Source organism: Schistocerca serialis, chromosome 6, assembly GCF_023864345.2.
Source record: "Schistocerca serialis cubense isolate TAMUIC-IGC-003099 chromosome 6, iqSchSeri2.2, whole genome shotgun sequence".
In the NCBI taxonomy this organism is placed as follows: Eukaryota; Metazoa; Arthropoda; class Insecta; order Orthoptera; family Acrididae; genus Schistocerca; species Schistocerca serialis.
The window spans coordinates 285,475,365-285,501,519 of record NC_064643.1 but is presented as its reverse complement, the minus strand read 5'-3'; the positions used below and the strand labels follow the sequence as shown (position 1 = coordinate 285,501,519).

General features: G+C 44.3%; 1 protein-coding gene across 2 annotated transcripts in view; it reads right to left on the bottom strand.

Moving 5' to 3' along the window:
• LOC126483878 (high affinity cAMP-specific and IBMX-insensitive 3',5'-cyclic phosphodiesterase 8A) overlaps positions 1–26,155 on the bottom strand; it is a 1,729,999-nt gene that overhangs the window by 321,339 nt on the left and 1,382,505 nt on the right. For both annotated transcript variants that reach the window (XM_050107127.1, XM_050107128.1), the window contains exon 9: positions 1,837–2,004. In XM_050107127.1, the coding sequence (XP_049963084.1) occupies positions 1,837–2,004 (168 nt within the window). The remainder of the gene's footprint in view (positions 1–1,836; positions 2,005–26,155) is intronic.

Sequence of the window (26,155 nt, the reverse complement as noted above, 5' to 3'; positions counted from 1 at the left end):
TGAAGGCTACTGTCTTGCCTGTCGCCCCTGCCAACCTTTTTGAAAATATTTATTTGTTACTTATTAAAAAACCTGTACTTCGTTTCAGTGGATTAAGGGTTTTTTATAATTAATGGCAGCTGGGTATGAGATATTATCCTAAATTTAGTGGTCACTGATATTTTTCTGAAATCCTAGATCTTGCTGCATAGTAAGATTATTGGTTAAAACTGCCCACTGAAGGCTGCGTCCTTGGCTTCCCCCCACACCCATCCTTTTGAAAATAATTGTTCGTTGGTTTTGAAAACTTGTACTTGGTTTCAACATATATAAGATGTGTAGGAGCAATTTTGCTAAGCTCGTTCTGGGCATTAAGTGGTTGCTGATTCCTGCCCTCTCCTCCTCCCCGCAAAAAATGTACCTTGTTGCTTAATAAGGTATAACTTGGTAAAGCTGTTTATTGAAAGCTGCTCTCTTGCCTGTCTCCTTCAAATATATTGTTTGCTGTTTATAAAAATCTGTACTTCTGATTTCAGTGTAATAACAGTTGATTTTTATAACTAATGGCAGCTGTGTATGAGAAATCGCCCTAAACTTCAAAGCATTTAGCTGACTTATATGTGCATTAAGCGATCACCGATTTTATTTCGGCAAAACTGTTATTAGACGCTGTTGTTTTACCTGCCTCCCTTTAAATATTATCCTTTGTTATTTGGAAAAAAACTGTTCTTGGTTTCAATGTAATGAGATGTATTTTCGTAATTAATAGCAGCTGTGTCTGAGACATTGACCTAACTTCTCCTGTAAACTTCCCAACCCTGCAGCTGACTAATCAGTCGGCGTTGATTGTTTGTTGAAGGTCTGCACCTTGATATGTATTTGATGGCAATTAGTTCAAATCCTGGCAACTGTATGGATAGTATTTGTTTCGTATTGGTCTTAATAAAATTGTTTTTTAGTCTAGTCCTGTTGAACGCTGTAATGACCATGTGTAGACTCCAGATCTTCCATTTGAGGACACCTCCTGAACGTTTCCATTCTTGTTTGACATATCAGTGTACAAATGAGGATTGCCCAGAATGTAACGCACCGCATTTTTTTTTCTCACTCGAAAACAATGCTACGAATGGGAAGCGTTACTTACGTATTATTTGAAGTCTCCTGAGTGAGCGCGCCAAGTTTCCGCCACTTCCGATAGACAGTTTCAAAATGGCGTCTGTAGGTGATGTACGTTACAAGCAACGTGCCGTCATTGAACTTCTCTCTGCAGAGAAAGAAACTGTGGGGAATATTCACAAACGCTTGTGCAAAGTCTGTGGAGCACCTACTGCCGGCAGAAGTACAGTTAGTCGCTGGGCACGGAGGGTGAGGTCATCAGAAGGCGGTTCGGTGGAGCTTCACGATTTGCAGCGGTCTGGGAGACCATCTACGGCTGTCACAGCTGACCTAGCCCCCTCGGACTTCCACTTGTTTGCTCCATTAAAAGATGTCATTCATGGAAGACATTTTGAGGACGATGAAGAGGTGATTCACACAGTGAGGCACTGGCTCCGTCACCAGGACAATGATTGGAACCGACAGGGCATACACGTCCTTGTTTCACGCTGGACGAAGGCCATTGAACGGGATGGAGATTACGTGGAAAAATAGGGTGTGTCGATAAAACACCGTTCTTTCGTGTGTGTAATTCTCATTATATTCAATAAAGAACTGTTGAAGAAAAAAATGTGGTGAATTACTTTCTGTGCACCCTCGTACATAGATATATAAACACATACACGCATCCCTTTCTATGATACGCACAGACGTCACCGCGACGAACACCGTCGTCATAGCTATTAGGCGGCCGCTACTGACCTGTATGGTGTGGCTGCTGTCGGTGATGTGTATGGCGTCGCGGCTGCGCTCCACGGCGACGAAGAGCGCCTGCGCGGCGGCCAGCTGGAGGCGCGGCGCCACGTCGCTGTGCTCCAGCTGCAGCAGCTCGCTCATGCATAGGCCCGCGCTCGTCGACTCCAGCAGCCACTGCACACACAACACCACACACTAGCATCAACACGCATGCGCTCGCTGCGCGCTGCTGTGGTCTCAGGGCAAACGTCGAGAAATACGCTTTAGGCAATGTAGCGGTACTTGCTCAGTATTCGACAAAGGATAACACTGTGGTACCAGGCAAAGTACCAAGTTCCTTGAACAAATCGTAGGTGCCTGCGGGCAGGCAATTCATTCAACGCCCAACACTGCTGCTCTAGTGCTAGCGACAAAGGAGTTCAAATTGATTCCGCATTTCTAGATTTCCAGAAGGCCTTTGACACGGTTCCTTACAAGGGGCTTGTAATCAAATTGTGTGCTTATGGAATATCGTCTCCGTTATGCGACTGGATTCGTGACTTCCTGTCAGGAAGGTCACAGTTCACAGTAAATGACGGAAGGTCACAGAGTAAAACAGAAGTGATTTCTGGAGTTCTCCCAGGTAGTGTTGTAGGCCCTTTGCTGTTCCTTATCTATGTAAACGATTTAGGAGACAATCTCAGCAGCTGTCTGAGGTCGTTTGCAAATGATGCTGTCGTTTATCGTCTAGTAAACTCATCAGAAGATCAAAACAAATTGCAAAACGATTTAGGAAAGATATCTATATGGCGCAAAAATTGGCGATTGTCCTAAACAAAGAAAAGTGTGAGGTTATCGACATGAATGCTAAAACGAATTCTTTAATCTTCGGTTACACGATAAATCAGTCAAATCTAAGGACCGTAAATTCGACTCAATACCTGGGAATTACAATTACGAACAACTTAAATTGGAAAGGACAAGCAGAAAATGTTGTGCGGAAGGCGAACCAAAGGTTTCGTTTTATTAGCACAACATTTAGAAGATGCAACAAATGTACAAAAGAGACTGCCTCCACTACGTTTGTCCGTCCTCTTTTGGAGTACTCCTGCGTGTGTTGGATCCTTACCAGCTAGGGCTAACGGAGCACATCGAGAAAGGTCAAAGAAGAGCAGCACATTTTCTATTATCGAGAAAGAGGAGAAAAAGTGTCACGAACACTAAACACGATTTGGGGGCACATCATTTAAACAAATGCGCTTTCGTTGCTTCAGAATGAGAGATTTTAATCACCTTCTCCTCAGAATGCGAAAATATTTTGTTGACACTAACATACACTCTTGGAAATGGAAAAAAGAACACATTGACACCGGTGTGTCAGACCCACCATACTTGCTCCGGACACTGCGAGAGGGCTGTACAAGCAATGATCACACGCACGGCACAGCGGACACACCAGGAACCGCGGTGTTGGCCGTCGAATGGCGCTAGCTGCGCAGCATTTGTGCACCGCCGCCGTCAGTGTCAGCCAGTTTGCCGTGGCATACGGAGCTCCATCGCAGTCTTTAACACTGGTAGCATGCTGCGACAGCGTGGACGTGAACCGTATGTGCAGTTGACGGACTTTGAGCGAGGGCGTATAGTGGGCATGCGAGAGGCCAGGTGGACGTACCGCCGAATTGCTCAACACGTGGGGCGTGAGGTCTCCACAGTACATCGATGTTGTCGCCAGTGGTCGGCGGAAGGTGCACGTGCCCGTCGACCTGGGACCGGACCGCAGCGACGCACGGATGCACGCCAAGACCGTAGGATCCTACGCAGTGCCGTAGGGGACCGCACCGCCACTTCCCAGCAAATTAGGGACACTGTTGCTCCTGGGGTATCGGCGAGGACCATTCGCAACCGTCTCCATGAAGCTGGGCTACGGTCCCGCACACCGTTAGGCCGTCTTCCGCTCACGCCCCAACATCGTGCAGCCCGCCTCCAGTGGTGTCGCGACAGGCGTGGATGGTGGGACGAATGGAGACGTGTCGTCTTCAGCGATGAGAGTCGCTTCTGCCTTGGTGCCAATGATGGTCGTATGCGTGTTTGGCGCCGTGCAGGTGAGCGCCACAATCAGGACTGCATACGACCGAGGCACACAGTGCCAATACCCGGCATCATGGTGTGGGGAGCGATCTCCTACACTGGCCGTACACCACTGGTGATCGTCGAGGGGACACTGAATAGTGCACGGTACATCCAAACCGTCATCGAACCCATCGTTCTACCATTCCTAGACCGGCAAGGGAACTTGCTGTTCCAACAGGACAATGCACGTCCGAATGTATCCCGTGCCACCCAACGTGCTCTAGAAGGTGTAAGTCAACTACCCTGGCCAGCAAGATCTCCGGATCTGTCCCCCATTGAGTATGTTTGGGACTGGATGAAGCGTCGTCTCACGCGGTCTGCACGTCCAGCACGAACGCTGGTCCAACTGAGGCGCCAGGTGGAAATGGCATGGCAAGCCGTTCCACAGGACTACATCCAGCATCTGTACGATCGTCTCCATGGGAGAATAGCAGCCTGCATTGCTGCGAAAGGTGGATATACACTGTACTAGTGCCGACATTGTGCATGCTCTGTTGCCTGTGTCTATGTGCTTGTGGTTCTGTCAGTGTGATCATGTGATGTATCTGACCCCAGGAATGTGTCAATAAAGTTTCCCCTTCCTGGGACAATGAATTCACGGTGTTCTTATTTCAATTTCCAGGAGTGTAAATAGGGAGAGATGATCATCATAATGAAGTACGAAATAAGAGCTCACTCGGAAAGATTTAAGTGGTTGTTTTTTGCGCGTGCTGTTAGAGATGGAAATAATGAGAATTATTGTGAAGGTGGTTCAATGAACTTTCCGCTAGGTACTTCACCGTGATTTGAAGAGTAGTCATACAGACTTAGATACAGCGCCTGCTTGCTCCTTGAGGGCATGCGGGATCTGAGTGGCCTAGGAATCAGTCAAGGATTACCTCTGTAAAAGTACATTTTTAAAGTGCTCAACAATAGTGCGCGAGTGGCACAGACGGTCTTGCTCAACCGTGGGGGAGGGGTCTTAGAGGTACCCTTTCCCGTTCATGCACGTGTAAATGTTACACCCGCACCCTTCACCCCCTGATCACGTCACAGCAGGACGTGAAACAGCAGCGCCAGAAAAGCATAAACATACTTAGCTGCTTCGGATCACGTTGAAATTTCATCGGACTGTTTTGAACGGACCAAAATGGACCCCACCCTGTATACCTACACCTACATCTACGTGATAACTCAGTGATTCACAATTAATTGCCTGCCAGTAGGTTCATCGTACCTTCTTTAAGCTACTGCTGTACTGTACCACTCTTGAACAGTGCGTGGGAAAACGAACACTTAACTCTTTCTGCGCGCGCTATTATAATTATTTCTCCTTGTGTAGATGGGTGCCAACAAAACATTTTCACATTCTGAAGAGAAAGTTGGTGATTGAAATTTCATGAGAAGGTCCTGTCGTAGCGATAAACACCTTTGTTTTAATGTCTGCAGCCCCAGTTCGTGTATCATATCCGTGGCACTTTCTCCCCTATTTCGTGATAGTAGAAAACGAGCTACACTTCTTTTAACTTTTTCGATGTCCTCTGTAATCTTATCAGACGCGAATCTCTCACTGTACAACAATACACCAGAAGAGAGCGGACAAGCGTAAGGTAAGCAATCTCTTAAGTAAATCTGTTACATTTTCCAAATTTAGTGAATTCTTTATAGTGCTCATGTGGATGACTTCACACTTTTTATGATTAAGAGTTAATTGTCGCTTTTTGCACCATAAAGACATCTTGTCTAAATCATTTTTCAATTAGTTTTGATTGTCTGATGGGATTATATGACGTTAATGTCAGCATCACCTGCAAACAATCTAAGAGGATTGCTCAGATTGTCTCCTAAATAGTTTATGTAGATCAAGAACAACAGAGGGCCTATAACACTTCATTGGGAAACGCCAGAGCAGAAACTGAGATTGCACTACAGTCCAAAGAGGGCGTATTACGTTCAATGGTGTTTCAGCCTAACAATGTCTGTGGAGAAGGCTTGAATGGTCCAGGGAGGGTGTCAGCAGTGTCACAGGTTGTCAAGAAGGACGTTCTGCTGCATGTCGCTCTACAAACTGTAATTTTCGACTGCGAAACGTTGTAAATGCAAGCAGCAAGAGAAGGGTTTGTTTTATTGACGCTCTTTATGCCACCTCCTGAGGCCCCTTCGTGTGGATACTGAACGGCGGAATATGTGAGATGTTTTTTTGGGCACCCATAAGAAAGCCGCCTGAAGCCAATGCTGGTCGCCGCGGTCCTGACCTCGATCGCAGAGACTTCAAAAAAAGCAGCGAAATATGAGTAAGGGAGGTCCAACGACCTTCCCATCACGTGACACGTTCACGGAAGCGCTGGGCATAATCGTGTTAAAATTTAGTGCGAGTGTGGCACCATTAACCCACACCACATCTCACATGAACTTCTGAGCTCTGGCTTCTTTGTCGTATGTGTCGACGCCTTGATGTTTGATGCTTTACTGAGATCGAGGGTGACGTCGCAGGTTGCCGTACTTTTGGATCATTACAGAAGAACGTTGTAGGCATCATTGAGCCAAATTTCAAACTCCTACGTCGCAGTTGCGCAAAATGACAGGGTTTCAAAAAAGTGAGCCTTTAATTCTTTTCTGAAGTGCACTATTTATTTTCTGAATGCGAAGAAGTAGACATTCATCCACAGGTATGCGAGAATTATCGAGAAAATGTTATGGGTTATCCATGATAAGGAGCTGAGTCCTTTGCCGGCCGGAGTGGTCAAGCGGTTCTAGGCGCTACAGTCTGGAACCGCGTGAGCGCTACGGTCGCAGGTTCGAATCCTGCCTCGATCATGGGTGTGTGTGATGTCCTTAGGTTCGTTAGGTTTAAATAGTTCTAAGTTCTAGGGGACTGATGACCACAGCAGTTAAGTCCCATAGTGCTCAGAGCCATTTGAACCATTTGAAGGTGAGTCCGACACTTCAATGAAGGACGTGGCCAAGTGCGTGATGACGAACGAAGTGGACATCCGTTTCTGGTTATCGAAGAATTGGTTTGTGCCTTTGCAGAACTGTTTAAAGAAAACCATAAATTTACAGAATCCCATCTTTCCAACAACTTTCCGAAAGTTCAAGATCACTTCTCTGTTTCTGAAAAATTGAATTTTCGAAAACTGTGCTTGTTGCATGCAAAAAAACTCTTACAGAGCAACACAAACAACAGTTTATGGGCAGTGAACTTACAACAAAGACGGTCATGATTTTTTAAGCAAGACTGTGACCGGAGATGTAACTTGTCACTTATGAAACCATTCAATCGAAACAACATTCAATGGAATGGATACACACCGCCTCACTAGTGAAAACTAAAGCCAAGCAAATCTTACAGTTCAGAAAAACGTGAGCACAATCTTTTGGGACAGACTCGGAACTGTACTAAAACATTTTTTTAATACGAGGTGAAAATACCACTGCAAATGTTTACGGTGAGACGCTCATCAAAGTGCGTCGGGCAATGCAAAACAAGGGCAGCGGAGAGCTCGCGAATTGTATTCTTTAGTTTCATTACAGTGCCCGACGTCACACTGCGAACAAGATACAACTCTTCCATGACTTGGGCTGGAGCCAGTTTGCCCACCTTCTGCACAGCCCCGACCTCGCTCCTAGTGGCTTCCATTTCTTTTTGCACGTTAGTCGAAAATTCAACAACGATAACGATTTCTAAAAGCATGTTACTATATGATTGTCAACACAGGTGGCAACGTACTTTGAGGAAGGCACACAAAAACTTTAGCCATACTGTAAGTGCGTGCAAAATGGTGAGGTCTTTGTAGAAAGGCAGTTTAAGGTGTGTAGTTTTTTTTCAATAAATTTCTTTTCTGTATCTGCCAAACGGAACTTACTTTCTATACGCAACTTGTATGGACTAGGTACTTTCACGAAACATTTTTGGCTAATTGGCGCTGTACTGACCTCTGTCAAATCTGAAATATAATGTTGGTTTATTGGGAGACAGTCATTTTACCAAAATAATGCATTACATGGAAACTATAGTGTTGTGCAATATGGTATAATCAACTGGGTGACACATATTACGTCGTGATCACACACTGTGTCATGAAATGACTGAGAAATACATTTTTTCGTCTCCAGTTGCCTTTTCAGAGCACGCTTTTAAGAGTGTGCGTTACATTTACTGACCTCTGATTGGCTACTTTTTTAGAAAAGATACTCTGCAACGGCCTGACAGAGCCAGAGGGTGAACGTGCATGGAGAAAGTGTACATAGTGTGAGATCGTGTTTTATTCTCCTTGAGTTGCGAGTAATTATTTTTTTCAAAGTGCTTGTGATTACGAATAGATACTTTCCCATACGGATAGCTGGGATAAAAATTCATTGGGTCCCTAAAAAATATTTAGTCGTTGCCAATAACGAAGCAGCCTACAAAATTTCTAGCGATCCTGATTGCAATCAAGGAGAGTTCTATCATCGGAAGCACGACCGTGCGATATTTTCTGCGTAATGACCACAGTTACAGAAGACGCAAGATGAGTGGAGACGCGCGCCTGAAGTGTTGTTATAATCAGCCCTCTAAATGGTTTCGGCAGTAATGACAAGAGGAGTTGTTGCACTTGCTATTATATAATAAGTGTAACTGGCACAAAATGTATGATTACTGCAGTGAATGCCACGTTGTTACAAGAACACAAATAAAATTAATTTTTTATTTTCTCTGAAATTCACGATGTAACATCTAAGCCACTATTGTCTATGGTAGCCATTGCCCTCTATGACTGTAAAACTGTCTTCCAACAAATTAGTCACAGATAATAAAGTCAACTTACATGCGCCTTTCCGCAGTTATACTGCTTTCAGTTTGATCATCCATTAATGCATATCTCGTATAATAATTACCGGAAATTATATTCTTCATCTGAGTGGCCCTAGTGGCTGCAGTTATTTTACAGTTATTAAATGTATTTGAAATCCATATTTACAACTTCTAATAGCATGTGTTTATTTTAGCATACACGTTCCGTTTTATTTATTGAAAAGATCGCCTGTACACTTTTTGTTAACTTCGAAATCCGAAAACAGCTCGCCACAAAGTACACTGAGGTGTGATTTTACTTACAGCATGGAAACGGAAATAAAAATGTTGTAAGTAAAACCACACTTCAGTATCCTTCGTATGGCACCACACATAGAGCTAGAAGAAAATGAAATTGCTAGTATTCCGTTCAAGACCACTGATGATGTTTTAAATAAGTAAAAAAGACAAAAATACGTATTTTTACTAGGTGTAAAGACTGTTTTCAAATACCGTTAATTATCATTAGGCATGTTTCTAATGTTATTTTCAATTTTCGTATCACCTAAGATAACAGCAGAAAAAAACATAGGACCATGATTTTCTTCCATGGTTATTCTCTGTCCTTATCTATTGATTGTAAACAAAGATGATAAACAAAGATAAAACAAAGTGTTAGTACCTGTCATTAATGCGTTTTCTAGAATCGCTTTTACGTATACGCTGTCAAAAAATTAAAATAAAGAATAATTATTAATTAATCTGGAGGACTGCAAAAGTCTTCTGGATGTGCTGGAAAGAGAAGCTTTGATACCCGTCGGTCTTCGAGGGTCACACGTTGCTCGTCACAAGAGATCTGGAATTATTCTGTTAAATTCGTCATATTTAGTTTCCTGGAGCGGTGCAGTACATCGTGCTCCATGATCTTCCAGACGTAGCAAAAATCAAATGGCTCTGAGCACTATGGGACTCAACTGCTGTGGTCATCAGTCCCCTAGAACTTAGAACTACTTAAACCTAACTAACCTACGGACATCACACACATCCATGCCCGAGGCAGGATTCGAACCTGCGACCGTAGCAGTCGCACGGTGCCGGACTGCGCGCCTAGAACCGCGAGACCACCGCGGCCGGCCCAGACGTAGCAGTTACCGTTGAGACAGCCCTCAGTATAATCGGCTAACATGGTGCCGCTAAGTACATACTGCCCGATTGTCGTCACCGCAGTAGCGTTTAATATGCCATCACTGCAGGACAGGTTGAAGTGGGGCTAATCCAAAACTCTAATTCTGCCACTGCGTACCAACGTTGAGATGAGCAGTCTCTCTGCACCGTTTAATTTCCGACCCATCTGATGTAGACGAGGCTTTCTGCTCTTGATATCATGTTTCTATGTCGTCTGAGGACTCTTAACTGGCAGAACAGGCGTATGTTGACCTTTATGGTCAACAAGATGGGGAGATGTTGGCCTAAGTGTATTCTGTCACTCTGCAATCTTGATCACGTACTACTCTGCGCATCTTTGGTGAATGAAATCATTAGGGTAATTCTCTGTCAGAGCAGAATCTCAACAGACTTTACCGCAGTTAGCTTTCTAGCGCAGTATCTTGTCAACTGGGGACAAATTCGAAGCTGCGAATGTGATGTAAGTACTGTAAAGAGACTCCGGAGGCGATTCTATATCTTTACATCCTCATTTTTCCATAAGGTAGCTTTCAAGCTTGGGTCCCGGGTTCGATTCCCGGCTGGGTCAGGGATTTTCCCTGCCTCGAGATGACTGGGAGTTGTTGTGTCGTCTTCAGCATCATTCATCCGCGTTACGGTCGGAGGAAGACAATGGCAAACGACTTCCGCAAGGACCTTGCCTAGGCGGCGTCCTCTACGCTCCTCGGAGTATTGGACCTCATCATCACCATCATCATCATCAGTTCATTATGAGGCTACAATACATGAAGCACATTATAATGTAAACTATGGCTAAGTTATAAAATTGAGAATAACATCCAGGAGTGTGAGGTTACCTAAAATACTACTTCATTTGTGTCGACTAAAGTACGTTATGCAATCATTCAGTCTCCATCCTTCCCTCTGTAACTACTTAAGAGGCTGCCGTTTCTATGTCGACGCCGAATGTAAATCACTTGTAACTTTATTCTGATTGTAAGAGAGCGGAAACTGATGAAAGGAATTAAGCGATTGCATTTTCTGAAGAAATAAACGTGTACCAACTGGCACACATGCGGGTCACAGACGGAGAAATAATGCAACCACTTTGTCAAAATACAAACAAATCTCTGCATTCTCTAAAGTGAAATTGACATGCAAGCAGTATATGGAAACTTTTGTAAGTTTTTACCACAGCTTTAAACACTGCAACAGAACATGTCTTTGAATGTTGAGGTCAGTCTTTCATTCTTTGTGTTACTGGAGGGTCTTCTTCCGGAAATTTAAATCTACCAAATCAAATACTAGTGTGGGGTTAAAGCAGAATAAAATGGGAAGGGCGATATATTTGTCACAACTTTCAACTTTATTTTGGTTGTTTTTCTGAATATTTCATCTTCTTCTTACTGTTACCTATTTATTTAGTCAGTAATCTTCTGTAGTTGAGGAAACCACTATCGTGCGTATGTTTATACGGGTAATGTCGCGGCAAGTTTTCTTCTCTCTGCACCTAAATAACTTATTCACTTTTTCGCTACTACTTGCTAAGCATCACACTTGTGTACAAATTGAATTGGTGTTTATTGGATTTGCTACTCCGTTTCCAAGTGAAAAGTTTAGCGAGCCAATGACATTATACAACGGGAACGCTTATCGTTGTGGAATGTTCCGTTATGTACTTCTAGTGGAATTGACATCAGAGGCGACGAGCCCCACATGTCCCATATTTCCACTAAAAGCGCTGTGAGTGCAGGTCAACTACTGATCAATCGAGTTTGCTGCAGCTCTCCACATGCTCCAGCCGTTCCTCAGAGGACACCCATGAACCTTGCATCATGCAGACAGAACCTGGCAATGCTACAAGGCTGTGAGAACCCTGCTCTACTATATTGTTGAGAGTCAAAGGCGTTTTATTCACAGTAGGCAGAGAATGTCAACACGGAACAGAAAGGGCACTTCTCGTATAAATTATTCATAGTTTTCTGCAAAGGCTCTTTGCAACAAAAAAGGAAAACATATCACCTACAACGGATTCATAAAATCGAACCGTATGTCTGAAAAATGCGTTGCTGAGGGTTTAAAATGAGCATAAGAAGTATTGCTCTCACCCAGTTTTGATTTGTTAAGGTTCACAGTACGTATTATGACTCATGTATCTTCTCACTTTTTCACTGTTAGTTCACTCGATGAGAGTGACGTTTTATGTGAACATCTGACAAATTTGCTCTAGAATCCGTTTTTGTGGAGACGTGATTCAATAATTTTCTCTCTACAACTATCTAGCACTTCGTAGTGTTAGACGATCGTCTCTCTCCGATCACTTCTCTTTTCTTTCCTAAATGAAATTTTCCAAGAGCGTCTTGTGCTATCTTATTTCATTCATAAGTCCAGTTATCGTAGAAGTTCTGCCCGTGTTTCCTAATCGTAATTAGCAGCGCCTCACTTTTCTTGTATATATTTTCAGTCACTGATTTCTTGTGTTCGTTTCTCTCTGTTCAAAGTCACATTATTTTCTCTCTGAATAGTTTCCTTTCTCTTTAGCGTATCTAAAGAAGTAACGATTATTACACAATAGATGTAAACCTTAGCATAGAAGTATAGGTAGAGAGTGCTAAATAAAACGCGTATGGCTGGGAGGGACGTGCTTGAAGCCTTGAGTGACTACCGCAGCAGAATATTATGAGATGATTTTTCAGAAAAGCCGAAGAAATTATAGTCGTATGTGAAGTCAGTCAGTGCCATCACAGTTAGTGTCCAGACACTCCATGGATGACACAGAAACTGAAACTGAGCCGAGCAATGCAAAAGCGGAAATGCTGAACTCCATTTTCAAATGTTCCTTTACGACGTAAAGTCCTGTAGTATTGCCTCCGTATGATTCTTGCGCCAATGCAGGTATGTGAGATATGGACGCTACTGTTAGGGACGTCGAGAAAAACCTGAAATCGCTAAACTGGAACAATGCTCCAGGAGCCGATGGAATCCCTATCAAATTCTAAGGTAACTCGTAAACGCTTGAATGTAGAAGCAAAGTGCCCCACGAAAGCCTACTTATAGAGTTTCTAGAATGATCCTTAAGTAGATAAGTTAAGAACATAGGCCAACTACACGGTGGTAAGAAACCAAACTGGCGCGGAAAAGATTCCTGCTCCTTAAATGTTAAATGAGGGATGCCTACTCACATGTTCAGCCCCCAGTGTGGATAATGTACGTTGGATTACGTTGAAATACACTGCATGTTAAGAAAAGTGAAGTAACCAGAGAGCATAGTCGGATGCCAATGCAACTTAGTACAAGTACAGACCATCAGCAGGAATGTAACGGGTAAGAGCTGCAGTTCTCTGTGACACGTAAAGCAACCACCTGAATGTATTAGAGTTGTTCATGTTAGTGTTGTTATCAGGACTTGTGGCTTACATAAAAGGCGTTAACAGCATTGGTTGATTACTGTGAAGGACTCGAAGATATCACGTTCTTGTCTGAGACAGCGTTATCAGCACCCGACAGAGCTTGAAAGGGGCAGTTCTACACTACACCCTGATGGGCATCGTCGGAAAGTACAGTGGCGACCTGGGGAGAGGTTCCATGAGTCCAAAGTTTCAGAACGACACAGCAGTGTTGCTCCCGGCCATGCTATGTGGAGCCATTGAGTATGACTTCAGGTTAAGGCTGCAGGGACCTCTGATAGCACAACGGTACGTCACGCATATCGCGCTTCATCATGTGTTAACCCTCCTGTAATAGTATCGCGGTGCCATTTTTCAACAGGGTGCCGCTCGTCCACAAATGGGACTGGTTTGCGTGACGTTGAGGCACTTTCATAGTCAGCGAGATTCGCAGATCTCTCCTCGACGGTACATGTGCGGAACCAGCATGGATGTCAGTTCTGACTCAGTGCCAGTACCCAGAATATTGAGGGCCAGTTACAACAGCTGTAAGTCAATTTGCCTCAGTGGAGGATGCAACGGCATTGTAACACCCTTCCTAACCAAAACAGTGAATGCGTCCAGGCCAAAGAGGGGTGCACCGTCATACTGATAACTGAGCTCATTCTGACAAGTTCTCTGTAAATTTGAGTCCATTCTGTAATCTCTGAAATAACACCACATACAGTCTCACCCCTGAAGTGTCATTTCGCATCATCTTTCCTTTCTGGGTTCTGGGACGGAATTTGTGCAGCCTATCTGTCTGCGTCTAGCGTCATCCCATGTTAAACTGTGAGAAAATTTACGAAATGTTTTCGTAACGTGTATTTGAGGCAGGATCTGGGTACCTATAGTAAATGGAATCGGACAAGTCGAGGAACGACTCCGGAACCAACGGTGGCTGGCCAACTAACCGACAGGGTCGCCATAGAACAACAAGGGGGCAACCCGAGAGAATGACATACAGTGGAGACGGCACGGCAGAACAGCAAGTTCAAAGGGCAAACCACGATGGATTACAAAGACGTAAACAATTCAGAATCAAGATAACTAGGACCAAGATCAAAAATTGCCACACTTGGCGGTAGGCGTGCGATTCCTCTTCCCTATTCAAGACAAAAGTGTATCTAGCAAATCCTAGGCTCGCCAGTAGGTTTAATAAAAATGGTAATAGAAAACGAGGCTCTGGCAACGCTGTAATTGCGTGTAGCGTGGCCAAAAACAGACAGCATGAACTCTGCGCTGTGCCGGAGCTGTCTCATTAGCTGAGTGAGACGAGGCAATGCCGTGGAGAATGATATGCAGACTCGCCTATGTACGAGTCGCGATCGCCCCAAATATTTTTTTCAGTTAAAGCATCAAACCGTATCCATTTTACACCTGCATAGTGCTGCGCCTTTTGTATCTCTTTCTGTATCTCTTTCTGTATCTCTTTCTGTTCTCTTTCTGTATCTCTTTCTGTTATTGTTTTCTTTATCTAAACATTAAGACGTAGCATGAGCTTCTTACAGACGTAAACGACCACTTTGTCTCGTCAATGGCACAAATTAGGCCAACAGAAAATAATAGTGGAGATAGTAACATCGTACTGAGGTACAAAAAACTTCAATAGGTATACTGCACTAGATTGCACATCATGCTGCGGATAATAATCACTTTCTGTACATTTTACGTATATGCTTATCTTCACAGAGCCGGTACATACTCTTACGAGCAACGTTCATTTTAGAGATGTTCAAAGCGATACTTTGAATCTGCAAACACTTTGAAACTCACTGGATCGTACTTTGCTGGGCCCTACGCAATGCATCTGCATCCACCATTGCCAAAGAGGTATGCACGCAACCTATGAGATCGCGTACATTCGTGGGTGGAGTGCCATAAACTCGTTCCTTTAAGTGTTCCAATAAATAAAAATTTAGTGGATTAGGGTTTGGGAAACGTGGAGGCCAGAACACTGGACCTCCACGACCAATCCATTTCCCTGGAAATGCTTCAATTAAACAGTTACACTCATTCATCCATCCGGCCTTTCTGATTTAGGTTTTCCGTGAGTTTCCTACATCGCTTCACAAAAATACCGGGATGGTTCCTTTGACAGGGCACGGCCGATTTCCTTCCCCATCCGTCCCTAACCCGAGCTTCTGCTCAGTCTCTAATGACCTCGTTGTCGACGGGACGTTAAACACTAATCTCCTCCTCTTCCTCAAAAAGTGTGGCTGTGCCCCATCATGCTTAAACCATAGCTGTCGCAGAACACCGAGTGGTATGTTTTCTAATGCGACAGGCAAAGTATTGTAAGGAAATGGACGATACAGGGGCGCATGAAACTTGTCCGGGAGTAGGTAAGGACCCAAAGGCGCTCCTCCCAAGATCCCAATCAACAGGTCTATGGCAAAGCGTGACTGACAGCCACGCTCACCTGTGCCATATGGATTGTGTTCCATCATCCAATAATGACTGTTGTGGAGGTTCAAAATACCTTCACAAGTGATGCTTGCTTCTCCAACCCCTACCAGGTTATTTGTAAACTGTTCGCTATCTTCTACTTGGTGCAAAAGCCATTCACGAAACTGTACTTGTCGAACTGGGTGTTCTGGCCGCTGGTAGTGAGTTAACGAGTAATTATATGGATGCAGGTCATCATCGTAAAATATTTCAACTAGCAGCCTTTGAAATATCTGGAACTTCCATTTACTTCTCCGAGATGACTGGTGAAATGTTTCAAGAATCGCGTCGTCCGTTTGTGGAGTACGTCTAGTTCTTGGACAACCTCTGTCCATTGCTTGTGGACGAAGATCACCGACTTCCCGAGGGCGCTGGTCCAGGCGATGGAAAACATTATTATCGTGATGGCGCCTTTGAGGGTACCGTGCAGCATACGCACGAGCAGCAGCAGCTTGGTTATCGGGTGCACCCAACACCAAAAACGTATCGACGTGTTCATCGTTTGTGTACTCCATCGAGAAGCCGCCCAACATGAACCTGGCAGGATCAGGTGTAGTTATGCACTTTGCTGTTAGTAGACTCATGCGTGCTCTTTAATCTATCCCATTGCCATGTGATAGGCTATTATCACGTTACAAGATGATGTCTTCCTTATAGACGACCAGAACTAGGAAACAGATATCTAGAAAATAAAAACAGGAACCTGACGAGGATTCTAACCATAGCCCTAAGGTGGACGTGAGTGCGATGCCCCAGCAGTCTAATCAGTGATTGACGACGGCTGGTACGGCAATGTGGGGTGGTACACACATTCCTCTGTACATTCGATGTGCCGCACGATGTGACAGGGTTGCCAGCTTCTCGATTTCATACATAAGTCTTCAAAATGCAACCGATTTGATTTTGCTAGATAAGCATTTGTCTAGGATCTGGATGAGAAATCGATTGCTGACCTCCAAATGCGGCATTTTTTCTCCACACTGTATACCGTGATGCAGATCACAACTAACGGACGGACCTCCCGCTTTCTTCTCGTATGCTGGAGGAACAGTGAGTATTTATCGTGGGGCATTGACAGTTACATTTTGTGAGTGAGAATAAGGGCCGGCCGGTGTGGCCAAGCGGTTCCAGGCGCTACGGTCTGGAACCGCGCGACCGCTACGTTCGCAGGTTCGAATCCTGCCTCGGGCATGGATGTGTGTGGTGTCCTTAGGTTAGTTAGGTTTAAGTACTTGTAAGCTCTAGGGGACAGATGAGCTCAGCAATTAAGTCGCATAGTGCTCAGAGCTATTTGAACCATTTGAGAAAAAGGAACATCACAGGCGTAAGCATGTGTGTTTGGTGCGTTCTAACGGACGGAGCGGCCACCATGCTGCCTAAATAGGACAGCCGCTAGCCCTGATAGGGCGGTCGGACCAACGTGGCTTGTGGCGGCCGTTACATCGGCGACTGCAGTCCTGCAATTGCAGCAGTGCCACCTAGCGGATGCCATCGATGTCCCCCTTACTGTCCGGGGGGTCTTCAGAAGCGCCGGGCCGGATGTCAAATTACCAGTCCGGTATTTATCCAGTCGGATGTGGGTAACACACTGACTGGCCGACACACCCAGCCCTCGTCCTTAATCCGTCTGACGTATTCGATTCGGAGCCGGTGCGCCATCCTTTCTCCGGGATAAAGCCGCTTTAACTAAAGCACAGCTATCCCTTCGGGTCAGGAATATATCATGCATGAATGATCAGAATCAATAAAACACAGTCTGAGAACTGTGTAATCTGACACTGCAGCTGCATGACTTTGAAGATGCGACTGTCAACAATGATGTAGGTATTAAAAGTTACCCAATAAAAATACAAACTGTAGCTACTTTTGTACTGAAGTGCTGCGTTGGATTTTCCACTGATAGGACTGATCTCTGCACTCAGAATAATTTGGCCCCATTGCTTGCACATGTCGAATACAGTAGGGGCGTAGTTAGTGTTTATCAGTTCTCTCCACAATGCACAGTGTACATCAAAAAGAGCATTTCACAGCCATGTTGGCCGCTGCTCGTTTCTAACCTTCTTTCATTCGATGCAACACCACCTGTAAAAATTCTTCTGCGTGAAATATTCTTCGCCGAGAATTTTTACTAACTCATGGTTTGAAAGACCCAGTTTCTCTAATTTTCTATTCACATTGATAAATTACGTTCAGTTAGTACGACGAATGTTGTGAAATATTTCTCTGTACATTCGCACAACTTTCTGAGCACTACATCTTATTCAGTGGAGTAGGCAACAATCAAGTTCACTGTGCATTTTAATTTGAATCACATATTTGCATAAAATACAAAGATATTTTGATCACAGCCACATAATTTTACAGTTTCTTGTATTCTATCACTATTTTCACCATGTTTCTCTCTAAATTATTTATTCTGGTTAATTTATGCTACCCTTTCTCTCGCCCTCCCCCTCTTCTATGGCCGGCCGGAGTGGCCGTGCGGCTCTAGGCGCTACAGTCTGGAGCCGAGCGACCGCTACGGTCGCAGGTTCCAATCCTGCTTCGGGCATGGATGTGTCTGATGTCCTTAGGTTAGTTAGGTTTAAGTAGTTCTAAGTTCCAGGCGACTGATGACCTCAGAAGTTAAGTCGCATAGTGCTCAGAGCCATTTGAACCTCTTCTATGGCTATACATGACTGTAATGAATTGTTGTATACATGCCAGTTTTATGACTTACTATGTCATATGGAATAAGTGATTTGTACTTTTTTCCTTCGTTTGTATAAAGCAAGTTTTATCTCTTCATCAACTATGTAACTTGTGTAATTAATTTAATGAATGCAAGTTTAATTCCACTACTTATCTTATACTTTCAGTAATTGTACAATACACCCAAAGAGAGCGATGTGTGTGCTATGCCCTCTGTCACATAACATTTGGTATATATTTGTTTATACACAAGCACACTTGATATAGGCATATATTCCCTCCTTTACCTTTCTTCCCTCTCTACCACTTTTCCTCCCCCGCCCTCTCCCCCCACTGCTAATTTTAGCAGAGTATTGAGCTTACCCAAAAGTTTCACCGCCTGTAATTAATACTTCCATTTTTTAATACTGTAACTGGCGCTTATGCCCACCCCTCCCCCCCCGTTCCTGCATCCAGCTCCCGCAATGGTCAATGGTAGGTTCCATTTCACTGACATCTTTTCCACCACTTAGCTGGTATCTTTCCCTCCCATTTCATCCCGATTCCATGTAATCCCCGCCTCCCCCACCCCCCAACCCACCTCGCCATCTTTCCTTCTAATAACTGTACTTTTTCTCATTTACAACTTTCACTCCACCTCCCTAGCACCATTCCCAAACACTTTATTTCCGAATGCAGTCCACTCCCACCCTCACCTCAACTCCTCAACGCCCGCCCCCTATCCCGGCCACACACCCCCTCCACGTTAATAAACATCCGATCATTACGCGAATTGTGCATTTAGTACCTTATGTTTTATGCATTATACCTCTGCTAAAACATATTGATAACAACACATAATATATTAATGGCAAACTTTCGTAATATAGTTTAGCATGTTTGTGTATGACACGCAGAAACAGTTTATAGTAAGATTTGACAGATTATTGTGTTCTGTCACGGTTGTAATAGTTCTACACTGCACTGATGTTTGGGTGTTTCTCATTTAAGCCAGTGTATGGAGTAAAGTACTCTTTTTATAATCATGTATTTTCATTATATAAGCATATTATTTACATCTTACATCCACAAGAAACACTGTTCCTCCAAATTTGTATTTACAGACGTATTTGCAGGTAATACATTTTTTCTAAGAATGTATGATTACCTTTCAGTTTTATGTACCTATGATATTTGCTTAATCATGGAATATGCAAGATAGACTTACAGCCTACGGTGTTCATCTCTGATCACTAGTGAACAAGTAACTTTCATAGTGCATTTTCAGACCATTTCACTGCCAATGTAGCGACTGTATTGATGTTTATTCTGCGGCTCAATTGTAATATGGTTGGAAAACATGTTTGCTACCTGTGCGTCATTCATTTTTGTGGTCTGGTACTTACCTACTCTCTGGGATACCCTTGACGTTGAATTCACTTAAAGATTAACTGTACTCAACATGTAAGTTGTATTACTTCAATAATTTTTGTTCTGACACTGAAATGGCTTAAAGATAAATTTTGGTCCTTATCACTTTCTATGAATTTGCACATAAAACTTTTTCATTGCTGTAGTTGATAATGGTCGAAGACCGAAATCATGGTATGAATATAAAATAAAGAAGTTTTTAAAGTCAAATGGCGAAATATCATTCAAACATCACACAAACAAGTATCATAAATTAGTGTTTCGATTGATTCATTCAGAAGCCTCCTACAGTGCGAACATAATGGAACTGTTCAAATGGTTCAAATGGCTCTGAGCACTATGGGACTTAACTTCTGAAGTCATCAGTCCCCTAGAGCTTAGAACTACTTATACCTAACTAACCTAAGGACATCACACACATCCATTCCCGAGGCAGGATTCGAAACTGCGACCGTAGCGGTCGCGCTGCTCCAGACTGTTGCGCCTAGAACCGCTCGGCCACCACGGCTGTCAAAGAAACTGTCCTCGAAAATATATCATGCACGTTAAAAAAGGCAATCGAGCTTATCATCTGCCCCTGGTTGCAGACGTGTAAACTGTGTCGCCAGTCTTAAGGAGCATAAAATAAATTCCGTGCCCATCGTTGTATAACTGTCTCCAACAACAAAATAAACGTGGCCCAAAAGCTTACAGTAGCCAATGGAGATTGTCTTAAAGCTAACGTACTTGTCGGAGCTTGTGTTTCCTTCTCCCCTCCATCCTTCCTCCCTCTCCAATACTAGTTTTGTAATGTCGATCATGAATAACTTCAAACGTGCCTAGCATAAACTGAAACGGCACCCGATGGTGAAAACCGGAAGTATTCTGGCAACAAATTGATCAATCTTAAGAGCAAACACTTTCTGTGAGCTTCTGTGAAAAACAGGTCACGTCACTGACAATTTTTTAGATCTCCTCTCATCTCTGGATCACTCTAGGACCGCTAGCCCGAAGTTACCTAACTTTTGGAACCATCCTCCCCTGTAATCAGACCCTGTGGGGCTGCAGCCCCATTACACGGCCAGTGGACTGCACTAACCGGTGCGCACGCGGCTGAACTCCTTCCTCACTAGTTAACGCCAGCAAGCAATGCCTGCCTTCAAGAGGGATCCTCAAACTTTGTTGTGGCTTGCTTCAAGCAGTTTAAGTGCAGATGCTCGTTAACATTACTAACAAGGCCTGATAAGAATAGTTCTTTCTAGTTTCTGAAATTTGGCTCCAATTGAGCTTAGCTTCAAACTGATTTTTCGTTAAAAATTTCGTTGTACAACCACCATAGTGAACACCGAGAAATATAGCTCACGTCTAACATATCGAAGAAACAATGCAACAGTCCTTTACCGTTGTTAGAGCTTCCCTTTTCCTATTTTATGACAGCCTATCACCTCTCTTTTGGTTGCTATCTTGATAAAGCTTTTCTTAAGAAATCAAGCTTCGTATGTAGGGTAACAAGCTACACGTGGTGGAATTACGCAGTGGAATTGCGTAGCTGGTGCTGAATATAGTGTTCTGTACCAAGGGCAAGGAGATGAGGCACTCCACGAAGACGAGAAAGAACGGCTTTCGAAACTACACGTCCAATACAGAGACCTCGATATGTGGTGTATTTCGCCTTCAACCTTACAGGTCACAATCGGCAACTTGAAACTGTCATTGAAAGTTTTTTTTTCATCGAAAAAAGTAGTGATGCTTCACGTCTCTGATGTCCGTAGAAATAAACTGCTCACAACGAGCTTTGCATTATTCACAAAACTGTGAATATGTGTGGACTAGATTCAATACTAACTGCGAATAAAAGAATAAGAACTGCTGTTAATTTTTTTAATTGGCTCATCAGTTTTGGTGAAGCCCACCATGAATTCCTCTCCTGCGCCAACTACTTCACCTCACAAGAAACCCCTTGATTGTGTAATCACAAGTTCAGTCTTTAGTAAGGCTCAATTGAAAGTGTTGTGTTAACAACTACGACAGGAAACATATTAATTGCTAATGACTGACCATGTGTATTAGAAGGCGACAGAAAATGAGTGTCTGGTTCAAAATACACTCCTGGAAATTGAAATAAGAACACCGTGAATTCATTGTCCCAGGAAGGGGAAACTTTATTGACACATTCCTGGGGTCAGATACATCACATGATCACACTGACAGAACCACAGGCACATAGACACAGGCAACAGAGCATGCACAATGTCGGCACTAGTACAGTGTATATCCACCTTTCGCAGCAATGCAGGCTGCTATTCTTCCATGCAGACGATCGTAGAGATGCTGGATGTAGTCCTGTGGAACGGCTTTCCATGCCATTTCCACCTGGCGCCTCAGTTGGACCAGCGTTCGTGCTGGACGTGCAGACCGCGTGAGACGACGCTTCATCCAGTCCCAAACATGCTCAATGGGGGACAGATCCGGAGATCTTGCTGGCCATGGTAGTTGACTTACACCTTCTAGAGCACGTTGGGTGGCACGGGATACATGCGGACGTGCATTGTCCTGTTGGAACAGCAAGTTCCCTTGCCGGTCTAGGAATGGTAGAACGATGGGTTCGATGACGGTTTGGATGTACCGTGCACTATTCAGTGTCCCCTCGACGATCACCAGTGGTGTACGGCCAGTGTAGGAGATCGCTCCCCACACCATGATGCCGGGTGTTGGCCCTGTGTGCCTCGGTCGTATGCAGTCCTGATTGTGGCGCTCACTTAACGGCGCCAAACACGCATACGACCATCACTGGCACCAAGGCAGAAGCGACTCTCATCGCTGAAGACGACACGTCTCCATTCGTCCCTCCATTCACGCCTGTCGCGACACCACTGGAGGCGGGCTGCACGATGTTGGGGCGTGAGCGGAAGACGGCCTAACGGTGTGCGGGACCGTAGCCCAGCTTCATGGAGACGGTTGCGAATGGTCCTCGCCGATACCCCAGAAGCAACAGTGTCCCTAATTTGCTGGCAAGTGGCGGTGCGGTCCCCTACGGCACTGCGTAGGATCCTACGGTCTTGGCGTGCATCCGTGCGTCGCTGCGGTCCGGTCCCAGGTCGACGGGCACGTGCACCTTCCGCCGACCACTGGCGACAACATCGATGTACTGTGGAGACCTCACGCCCCACGTATTGAGCAATTCGGCGGTACGTCCACCTGGCCTCCCGCATGCCCACTATACGCCCTCGCTCAAAGTCCGTCAACTGCACATACGGTTCACGTCCACGCTGTCGCGGCATGCTACCAGTGTTAAAGACTGCGATGGAGCTCCGTATGCCACGGCAAACTGGCTGACACTGACGGCGGCGGTGCACAAATGCTGCGCAGCTAGCGCCATTCGACGGCCAACACCGCGGTTCCTGGTGTGTCCGCTGTGCCGTGCGTGTGATCATTGCTTGTACAGCCCTCTCGCAGTGTCCGGAGCAAGTATGGTGGGTCTGACACACCGGTGTCAATGTGTTCTTTTTTCCATTTCTAGGAGTGTAGTTCAAATGGCTCTGAGCATTATGGGACTTAACTGCTGAGGTCATCAGTCCCCTAGAACTTAGAACTATTTAAACCTAACTAACCTAAAGACATCCATGCCCAAGGCAGGATTCGAACCTTCGACCGTTGCGGTCGCGCGGTTCCAGACTGTAGCGCCTAGAACCGCTCGGCCACTCCAGCCGGCTGAGTGTCCGGAAGGTGCACAGATCATCCTTATATTGGATGTCTGTATCACACTTTACAAAATGGTTTTCATCGAGATTCAAGAAGTGTTCAAAACGGATCATAAACACCGAATGAAAAACGGTGCGACACTGTAATCACAAAGGTTCGCCCCAACAAGATCAAGGCGAACTCCTTGGGAGTTACAAACCGTGCAGGTATCTACTCTTAAAGAATGCATATAGACTCATACTGACGTAACGGGGTGATGAGAACTGATGGAACGTAATGGCATGCAACCGAATGCGAAACCGTCTGTCATGAAGCTTATCGTCAAACTGGCTATACTTTAAGGCGAAGCTGCAGATAGCGCCATAGTGTAGGTTAGACGCACGGAAAAACAAACATCCAGAGGCCGAATTGGTCCAATGGTTCCGGGTGGTATGAATTGCAATGTAAAACACTTTTCAGGCGGAATAGTTTGCTCTAAAGGTGTATGATTTTTATACGTACATCAGGAACCAAGCAAAAGCAAGTTCTTTTCAGCAGCTACTGGCCAAAAGCAGGGCTCATAACATACTTTTAGTTACTTTACGCCCATTTCACCACTCTTGCTTGCTATGACGTAAATATTTGCTACTGCAGTTGAAAGATCACGCACACGAGAAAGAATCGTAGGGGCAGAGCACCTCCAACTTCTTGCAGCAAGATAAATAACTTTCCAGCAAATTTACCATCCAGATTAACAGTCGGCATAATTGTATACGAATGCGTTAAGGGATTGGCGTTAGTTGATCTTTATACAACTCTCTTGGTACCTCTAATCTACAGGGTTTCTTCCATATGTATTTCCTCTCCAAATTCAGACTGGTCAGAGTTGAAAAGTTCCTTACTGAACGGTGGGGTAAGTTTTTATCTCATCCACAAATTCTCGAGCCGATTCCGCAGGTTGCTGTGCACCGACAAGTTGATACTTTGTTTGAAATTTCTTAACCTTACGTCTTCCAATTCTGTAGCACTGTCTGAAGTTGTGCAACCATCCACTGCCTCACTAGAAATCACTGTAATCTATGTCGCGCGCTACTGCATAGCGTTGTGGATCACTATTGCACAGCCTGTAAAATGTATCGAGCGTTGTTGAAAAGAGCAAACACCAGTTTTTGTAACGAGTGCACCTTGTCTTCCCTTGAATATCCGTAGTTTTTCTTATGCATTACACGGTCGCATTGCTGCACAATTATTCGAAATATGCTCTTAATCGTTTTTTTTACTATGCTTCGGATGATCTTCTATGTACGTAATTATGTATAGTACCCGCTATTTGGACAACGATTGTACTTTACTACGTCTCACTGGAGACGGGATTTGTGGCTCCCTTTCAGACAGCTGTGCCTGTTTTAGTATCACTTTCACTTGTTAAGCACGTATCGTCATCATTGTACTCCTCATACACATTGTCCACACAGTCGAGCGTATACGATACCACACATTCCTTTGACTCATCTTGCAGAAACGCCAATGTTTCAGCTCCCATTTGTTTGTCACTCTGTGAAATTTCTTGGGTTCTTTCTGATGAGGTGTCAACTTCGACAACTTTTTTTTGTAGACATAATGCAACGTTTGCTTTGTTTATCGTTGTCATTGCTCTGCTTTGTATCAACACTACTAGCACTGTAGCAATGTTGTAACTCGTCGACTAAGCAGTTCAACTACGCTCCGTAGCCTCCTGCTGTACTCGCCATTGGATACCTCCAGTCCCTCCCCCTATAGCCATTAGCAGCCAATATTGTAACTGAATGGTAGACAATATGTTGGGAGTTGAATGACTTAAACCTCACTGACCTCTACCGACCTCGTCTCAAGGGGTTCCATGTCAGACTAGCACTTGCAGCCAGCGTCCTCAGTTATTTGTTGTATGTATCCCAATCTCTACCTCCTTCTACAGTTTTTACCTTCTGCAGCTCCTTTTAGTGACATGAAAGTTATTCCCTTGATGTCTTGCCTAATTCCTACCATTCTGTCCCTTCTTCTCGTCAATATTTTTCTTATTTCATTTCCTCCCCGATCCTGCGGGGAACCTCCTCATTTATTATCTAATTACGGTTAGTGTTTGATGCTGGTAGACTTCGATTGGGCAGAAATGTCCTATTTGTCTGTGTTAGTCAGCTATTTATATCGTTTTTGTGACGTGCGTGATGACTTACTTTGCTTCCAAGGTAGCAGAATTCCTTGCCTTTTTCTTCTTGTGGTCCCCAATTCTGATGTAAAATTTATCGTTAATCTCATTTCTGGTACTCAGCATGATCTTCTTACGTCGGTTTACTCTCAGTCCACATTCTGTACTCAGTAGACCAAACGTGCCATTCAGCAGATCTTGTAACTCTTCTGCACTTTCACTGAGAACACAATGTCATCAGCGAATCTTATCACTACCATCCTTTTACCATGAGTTTTAATCTGACTTCGGAACCATCCTTTTACTTCAGCCATTGCTTCTTCAATGTACAGGTTGAAGAGTAGGGACGAAAGACTACATCCCTGGTTCATACCCTTTCTAATCCGAGTACTTCGTTTTTGGTCTTCCATTCTTGTTTTTCCTCGCGGTTCTTGTACAAATTGTATATTACTCGTGCTGTTACCCTGAAAATTTCTAAGA